The sequence below is a fragment of the Erpetoichthys calabaricus genome, chromosome 15 (genome assembly GCF_900747795.2).
Source record: "Erpetoichthys calabaricus chromosome 15, fErpCal1.3, whole genome shotgun sequence".
Classification (NCBI taxonomy): Eukaryota; Metazoa; Chordata; class Cladistia; order Polypteriformes; family Polypteridae; genus Erpetoichthys; species Erpetoichthys calabaricus.
In genome coordinates this window covers 75,397,532-75,406,653 of record NC_041408.2, presented here as the reverse complement: position 1 = coordinate 75,406,653, position 9,122 = coordinate 75,397,532, and the positions used below count along the sequence as shown (strand labels likewise).

Genomic DNA, 9,122 nt, shown 5'->3' with positions numbered 1-9,122 from the left:
TAGTGCCTTTCACATCTATCTATCTATCTATCTATCTATCTATCTATCTATCTATCTATCTATCTATCTATCTATCTATCTATCTATCTATCTGTCATATAGTGCCTTTCATATCTATCTATCTATCTATCTATCTATCTATCTGTCATATAGTGCCTTTCACATCTATCTATCTATCTATCTATCTATCTATCTATCTATCTATCTATCTATCTGTCATATAGTGCCTTTCACATCTATCTATCTATCTATCTATCTATCTATCTATCTATCTATCTATCTATCTATCTATCTATCTATCTATCATATAGTGCCTTTCTATCTATCTATCTATCTATCTATCTATCTATCTATCTATCTATCTATCATATAGTGCCTTTCACATCTATCTATCTATCTATCTATCTATCTATCTATCTATCTATCTATCTATCTATCTATCTATCATATAGTGCCTTTCTATCTATCTATCTATCTATCTATCTATCTATCTATCTATCTATCTATCTATCTATCTATCTATCTATCTATCTATCTATCTATCTATCTGTCATATAGTGCCTTTCACATCTATCTATCTATCTATCTATCTATCTATCTATCTATCTATCTATCTATCTATCTATCTATCTATCATATAGTGCCTTTCTATCTATCTATCTATCTATCTATCTATCTATCTATCTATCTATCTATCATATAGTGCCTTTCACATCTATCTATCTATCTATCTATCTATCTATCTATCTATCTATCTATCTATCTATCTATCATATAGTGCCTTTCTATCTATCTATCTATCTATCTATCTATCTATCTATCTATCTATCATATAGCACCTTCTCTATCTATCTATCTATCTATCTATCTATCTATCTATCTATCTATCTATCTATCTATCTATCTATCTATCATATAGTGCCTTTCTATCTATCTATCTATCTATCTATCTATCTATCTATCTATCTATCTATCTATCTATCTATCTATCTATCTATCTGTCATATAGTGCCTTTCTATCTATCTATCTATCTATCTATCTATCTATCTATCTATCTATCTATCTATCTATCTATCTATCTATCTATCTGTCTGTCTATCATATAGTGCCTTTCACATCTATCTATCTATCTATCTATCTATCTATCTATCTATCTATCTATCTATCTATCTATCTATCTATCTATCTATCATATAGTGCCTTTCACATCTATCTATCTATCTATCTATCTATCTATCTATCTATCTATCTATCTATCTATCTATCTATCTATCTATCTATCTATCTATCTATCATATAGTGCCTTTCACATCTATCTATCTATCTATCTATCTATCTATCTATCTATCTATCTATCTATCTATCTATCTATCTATCTATCTATCTATCTATCATATAGCACCTTCTCTATCTATCTATCTATCTATCTATCTATCTATCTATCTATCTATCTATCTATCTATCTATCTATCTATCTATCTATCTATCTATCTATCTATCATATAGTGCCTTTCACATCTATCTATCTATCTATCTATCTATCTATCTATCTATCTATCTATCTATCTATCTATCTATCTATCATATAGTGCCTTTCTATCTATCTATCTATCTATCTATCTATCTATCTATCTATCTATCTATCTATCTATCTATCTATCTATCTATCTATCTATCTATCTATCTATCTATCTATCTATCATATAGCACCTTCTCTATCTATCTATCTATCTATCTATCTATCTATCTATCTATCTATCTATCTATCTATCTATCTATCTATCTATCATATAGTGCCTTTCTATCTATCTATCTATCTATCTATCTATCTATCTATCTATCTATCTATCTATCTATCTGTCTATCTATCTATCTATCTATCTATCTATCTATCTATCTATCTATCTATCTATCTATCTATCTATCTATCTATCTATCTATCTATCTGTCATATAGTGCCTTTCACATCTATCTATCTATCTATCTATCTATCTATCTATCTATCTATCTATCTGTCTGTCTGTCTATCATATAGTGCCTTTCACATCTATCTATCTATCTATCTATCTATCTATCTATCTATCTATCTATCTATCTATCATATAGTGCCTTTCACATCTATCTATCTATCTATCTATCTATCTATCTATCTATCTATCTATCTATCTATCTATCTATCTATCTATCTATCTATCTATCTATCTATCTATTTTTGTATTTAAAGAGTTTCTGTAAAAATCTGGGCTGGAATGTACAAGGTTAAAGCAGATCATTTCTGACTCCAGAGGCAACAAGCAGGGAGAATACATTCTGAGGACCCCATTTATCAGTAACAAATATGGATTTCATTGATTGTGTACTTTTGCAATTAACTGTGTATTTAAGAAGTGCAGTCAACAACTGTAATTGAATTGTTGCCTGTACGGCTACACACATGTGAAAATAAAGGCTTCTCCTCCATGCTGGTAATGGCTCAGTGAATTTACCTTTGACATATGCAAAACAACTTCTACATAAGACAGAGGTCACTTTGGAACCAAGTGTTGGGGACAAATAAAGTTAAAATCAAACTCACAAAAGGTTTGCTTGGATAAAAAATCAGGAGTGTGCACCCCTCAACTTTCTTGTATACTGCGGTAGAGGAAAAGGTCATCAGAGCCACTTTCAGTTGACAATATTTCCCAAATATCATATCTCTTTGCAGTATATAAACTAGTAAAACAAGTCTGATATCAGCATAACCCGAAAGGCATCTTAGCAAGGAAGAAGCCACTGCTCTACAGCTACCATCAAAAAGCTAGACTGCATTTTGCAATGGCACATGGGGACAAAGATCTTACTTAATGTGGGAAATGTCCTCTGGTCTGATGAATCCAAGATCAAGCTGTTTAGTGAAAATGACCACAGTTATGTTTGGAGGAAAAAGGGTGAGCCTGGTAAGCCAAAGAACACTATCCCAACTGTCCAGCATGTTGTGGGGGTGCATTGCTGCAGGAAGGACAGGTGCATTTCACAAAATAGATGTCATCATGAGGAAGGAAAATTATGTAGATATACTGTACTACAGCAACATCTCAAGAGCTCAACAAGGAAGTTGAAGCTCAGTCACAAATGGGTCTTCCAAATGGACAATGACCCCAAGCATACCTCCAAAGTTGTGGCAAAATGGCTTAAGGACAACCAGGTCAAGGTATTGGAGTGGCCATCACAAAGTCCTGACCTCAATCCGAATGAAAATTTGTGGGCAGAACTGAAAAAGTGTGTGCGAGCAAGGAGGCCTACATACCTGTCCCAGTTACACCACTTCTGTCTGGAAGAATGGGACACAATTCCAACAACTTATTGTAAGAAGCTTGTGGAAGAAGAAGGAAGAGGTTGGAAACATGTGCCGATAGCACATTGCTGCACCCACCACACAATGAACCACCTGGATTGGGACCCGAGTGCAGTGGGTGACAACTTAGCACCACACTGGAACAATGTGAGGTATTTTACGGTGGCTGGGCGACCCACAGTGTTGGGCTCATGTTAAACAATTTAAAGGCAGTGCTACTAAATGTTAACAAAGTGTATGGAAACTTCGGACCCACTGGAACTGTGATATATAATAAAAATAAAATACAGTTATGTCCATAAATATTTGGACAGAGACAGCTTTTTTCTAATTTTGGTTCTGTACATTACCACAATGAATTTTAAATGAAACAACTCAGATGCAGTTGAAGTGCAGACTTTCAGCTTTAATTCAGTGGGGTGAACGAAATGATTGCATAAAAATGTGAGGCAACTAAAGCATTTTTGTAACACAATCCCTTCATTTCAGGGGCTCAAAAGTAATTGGACAATTGACTCAAAGGCTATTTCATGGGCAGGTGTGGGCAAGTCCGTCGTTATGTCATTATCAATTAAGCAGATAAAAGGCCTGGAGTTGATTTGAGGTGTGGTGCTTGCATGTGGAAGATTTTGCTGTGAACAGACAACATGCGGTCAAAGGAGCTCTCCATGCAGGTGAAAGAAGCCATCCTTAAGCTGCAAAAACAGAAAAAACCCATCTGAGAAATTGCTACAATATTACGAGTGGCAAAATTTACAGTTGGGTACATCCTGAGAAAGAAAGCAAGCACTGGTGAACTCAGCAACGCAAAAAGACCTGGATGTCCACGGAAGACAACAGTGGTGGATGATCTCAGAATCATTTCCATGGTGAAGAGAAACCTCTTCACAACAACCAACCAAGTGAACAACACTCTCCAGGGGGTAGGCGTATCGATATCCAAGTCTACCATAAAGAGAAGACAGCATGAAAGTAAATACAGAGGGTGCACTGCAAGGTGCAAGCCACTCATAAGCCTCAAGAATAGAAAGGCTTGATTGGACTTTGCTAAAGAACATCTAAAAAAGCCAGCACAGTTCCGGAAAAACATTCTTTGGACAGATGAAACCAAGATCAACCTCTACCAGAATGATGGCAAGAAAAAAGTATGGAGAAGGCGTGGAACAGCTCATTATCCAAAGCATACCACATCATCTGTAAAACACGGTGGAGGCAGTGTGATGGCTTGGGCGTGCATGGCTGCCAGTGGCACTGGGACACTAGTGTTTATTGATGATGTGACACAGGACAGAAGCAGCCGAATGAATTCTGAGGTGTTCAGAGACATGCTGTCTGCTCAAATCCAGCTAAATGCAGTCAAATTGATTCATGATACAGATGGACAATGACCCAAAACATACAGCCAAAGCAACCCAGGAGTTTATTAAAGCAAAGAAGTGGAAAATTCTTGAATGGCCAAGTCAGTCACCTGATCTTAACCCAATTGAGCAGGCATTTCACTTGTTGAAGACTAAACTTCAGACAGAAAGGCCCACAAACAAACAGCAACTGAAAGCCGCTGCAGTAAAGGCCTGGCAGAGTATTAAAAAGGAGGAAACCCAACATCTGGTGATGTCCAGGAGTTCAAGACTTCAGGCTGTCATTGCCAGCAAAGGGTTTTCAACCAAGTATAAGAAATGAACATTTTATTTCCAGTTATTTAATTTGTCCAATTACTTTTGAGCCCCTGAAATGAAGGGATTGCGTTAAAAAAATGCTTTAGTTGCCTCACATTTTTATGCAATCGTTTTGTTCACCCCACTGAATTAAAGCTGAAAGTCTTCACTTCAACTGCATCTGAGTTGTTTCATTTAAAATTCATTGTGGTAATGTACAGAACCAAAATTAGAAAAAGTTGTCTCTGTCCAAATATTTATGGACCTAACTGTATATATAATAAAAAGCAAAAATACTCGTCAGTGAACATTATTACAAAAAATTACTGTTGCCCTGCACAAGGCAGATGCCTGGAGGACCACAGTAGCTGCAGGTTTTCATTTGAACCCTTTTCTTAATTACTGGCCTGTTTTTGCTGCTGATTAACTTCTTTTGAGTTCATTTTAATTAAGTTGTTTTTTAAGATTTGTTTCTATGAATTTCTTCATTTTTTTCCTTAAATGGCACCCAAACAGAAATGAAATGTGAAGTGAGTGAGCCAACAGAAGACCAACTAAGTCAGGGCCTCAAACTCCAACCAGTTGTTTAATTAGGCGCAGAGTCTTATTGTTAATTAAACCCGTTTTTTAATTCCATGGCTTGTTGCTGCTCTCATAGTGCAGTAGCATACATTTCCAGAACTGAAAACTGTTAAAATGTTTTGGGGACCTGAGCAGTTCAACATTCCTGAGACCTTCATCTTTCTTTATTTTCAAATACAGAATGAATCAAAATTATGTTAACATTTGAATGATGGAAACAATTTATTCACAAAACATACTTCATATGTGCAAGATGATTTACAGGAATGTCTCAACCTGTTCACCATCATGTTCAACACATAAATTGTCCACAAAAATTATATACAAGTACATACATAGCAGTACCATTAGTGTTAACATAATTTTGACTCAAACTGTATTGTATGATGGGCACAGTTTGTTGGTCATATTTTGTATGTCATTATTGTTTAGCAGCTATTTAAGGAAAAAGCAACAATTAAGTGGGCTGAGTCTTCAAGATCAAGTCAACTAAAATTAATTCTAAAGAAGTTAATTAGGAGCAAAAACAAGTCACTAATTAAGAAAAGGTTTCGAATGAAAACCTGCAGCCACTGTGGTCCTCCAGCACTGGAGCTGGGGACCCCTACCTTAAACTATATGCCAGATTTACAGCTTGTTAGTATATAATCTGTGGAGGGGTCATAAAGTGAGTTTTAAAGGACTCACCCCAAGTGTATATAAACGGCTGACTTCAGCTGTACATATCTAGAAATACTGAGAGGATCCTCTGTGGACCTGTCTGCTCTGAAGGCAAACTGAGGGGAGTCCAGAGAGACCGGTTTGATGCTCTGGATGCAAGTCATGAACAGTCTTTCGAAGCTCTTCATCAGAACTGGAGTCAGTGCAAATCGGTGGATAGTCACTGAGACAAGTCACTGTGCTCGTCTTCGTGATGGGCACAATACGTCGGTGTTTTGGTGTAAGGCTGTATCTGCGATCGAAATTACAGTTACAGTTAAAGTCGACAGCTGCTAAGGATCAACTTAAGGCACAAACTTAACTCAGCTTACAGTTACACGGAGAGACGATGGCAAGTGCTCTCGAAAAAGCAGGAGGTGTAGCGCCGCTTAACGTATTAGAAAAGCATCGCCCGAACAATTGGTTTAATTTCCTCCCAGCTAGGTGGCGCTGAAGTTCCACGATCAGCTTTTCCAGCATCGGTTTGTCTTCAGCTGTAGTTGAGCTAACGCTGGGCATATCACAGGGCAGCATCAAACAAACTAGACCTAAATAACATGAAAGCAATCATTCAGAGAGTGACTAGAGCCAGCGTAACAGGTTAGTGTCAAAGCGACGAAAGAAAAGACAACCCGCGATTGCTATGACCTTTTTTTTCCTGATGGCAGGGTGTGACATACAATAATGAAAGCATGTCGGTGCTCATTTTCGGCTGTGGGGCTTGAACGAAATGGAGGCCATTCAGCGGGTTGCGGGCGCTTTGCGTCGCTAAGCGGCAGAGGTGCGCGACCGTAACGGCAACGGAACACAAGCACTTTGCAAACGCGCGGAGAGCAAAGGTGGCAACTCTTCACTTCCTTCTTTCCTGGATAAGTCTATCGATTGTATGGTGTTCACTTCCCCCGCGTCACAAGAAGCGCAGCTTTCGACTTTAAAGGCAGCGACACATTTTGTCAGACGAAAAGTCCAGCGTGTACGTGCGCGTACACGAGCAGAGCTTTCTCGGTGTCAGCCGCCCGCGACTAGCACGTGGGACAGCGCCTCAGCGGCACGACTTCCTTAACGCGACGTCACACGTAAACATTCGAAATGTTGGGAAGTTAAAAAAAAAAAAAGGTTTGGACTAAGTGTAGCAGCGGTGCATGCTGTTTTAAATGCTTGGAAAAGAATTAGCATATAGTCGTGCCGCATCTGCCTACAGCCCGCTGGTGTAAATTCAAATTTGTAAAACATTTGCATAAGGTAACGCCCCTTCGGTGGATAATCCTGCTGAGGCACGCCCTCTTTTCAGGTCACTTGTAAAAAATTTGCATAAGGTAACGCCCCTTCGGTGGATAACCCCACTAAGGCACGCCCTCTTTTCGGCCCTCGTGACCAGCTGTTGTCTTTTGTGACGGAGTTGATGCTTTTATTAAAAAAATCACTTATCTTGCATTATGCAAGAAGGAAGTGGGATATTTTTTAATAAGGGGCACTGCAGTGGTTACTAAATGCACACTGGGACAATTTAGAGTCAACCTAAGAGCATGTTATTAGCCTGAAAATAACAATTCATTCATTTATTCACGCGGAGAGCTAAAGGGTTATGTTCAAAAAGAAGCCATGGACACGTTTGAGTTTGGAACATATTTTTTGGATACATACAGTATGACAGTGTGCATGTGTAACGAGCCTCTTTCTGCATGGCCTTTGTCCAGAACTGTTAGTTGTTTTGAATGCACATGAAAACGAAAATGGAAATTTTAAAGCACAGTTAGTGGAGCCTGAACTGGCTATATACACAGCCAAATATTAGATTTAGAGGAGCAAGAGCATGACTGCATGAACCTTTGAAATGGTATATTGTAAAGGATGAGAAAAAATCATTTTGGTGGTTTTAAAATTTTTCTCTTTGAATATACTAAGCATGCAAATGAAGGTACAAGGGTAAATCAAAAGGCAATTAGAAAATTAAGTGGAAACTGCAATGGGTAGAAGTTGATGCAATACAAAACATTTGCTATGGCTTATGGGAGTTTGAACATGCACAGCGCAGCATTCTGCTGTTAGTCTAGCCAAAGTCAAATGAATATGGTTACTCTGCTGGAGGATCACACCATTGTTGGACAATTTGGTGTTGTGAAATTTCTTTGGATAGAAGACATTAAGCCTGCTTAACTTCACTGAAGGATGTTAGCTCAATATGGAAGTGAAAAACAGAGTGACTCAACAAAAAGAAGAAAAAACAAGGGAAACCAATAAAGCTCAATCTGGTCGACCATCAACAACAGGCACCCAAGCCTGTACCAACATGGCAAATGTCTTCATCAGAGAAGCCCAACAGATTTTGTTGTCCTCTGTTGCTGCACGTTTGGTTTTCCGCTATGGATCTGCACATGCCATGGTGCATGATGGCTTGCCGTACAGTAAATCTGCAGAAGATGGGTACCCAAACAGCTTACTGATCTGCACGAGCCAACATCCTTCAGCAGGTTTCACGACCCTGGCTCAAACAAATCTCACTATGGCGCATTGTTCAACAACGGTGCGATCCCACGGCAGAGCATCAATGTTTGTTTGACCTCAGCTTCAACTGGACTAATGGTAGAGCTCTGCACTGTGTATGTTTGAAGTACCCATAAGCCATCTCAAATATGTTGTATTGTGCCAGCTTCAATCTGTTGGCCGTTACCACACCATTTTCAAATTGCCTTTTCTTTTTGATTCACCTTTGTAATTCCCATGTGTGTATGTATTCATCTTGATCTGTTTAGCTCTCTTCTGAGCCTGTGTTACCCAATTCACAGTTGCTATAATCCGTAGCTACTGTCATCTTCATAGTAACAGTAATGCACCTGTATAATGCATCACT

The 9,122-nt window shown here is 38.2% G+C and overlaps 1 protein-coding gene across 2 annotated transcripts in view; it reads left to right on the top strand.

Annotated features, from left to right (window-relative positions):
- The first annotated feature begins 6,706 nt into the window (after nucleotides 1–6,706).
- The window catches only part of dtd1 (D-aminoacyl-tRNA deacylase 1), a 48,911-nt gene continuing 46,495 nt past the window's right edge, over nucleotides 6,707–9,122 (top strand). The window contains exon 1 of one of the 2 annotated variants that reach the window (XM_051919236.1): nucleotides 6,707–6,871. In XM_051919236.1, coding sequence (XP_051775196.1) covers nucleotides 6,829–6,871 — 43 coding nt within the window. In that variant the 5' untranslated portion in view covers nucleotides 6,707–6,828. The remainder of the gene's footprint in view (nucleotides 6,872–9,122) is intronic. The other variant, XM_028820564.2, reaches the window with a different exon arrangement.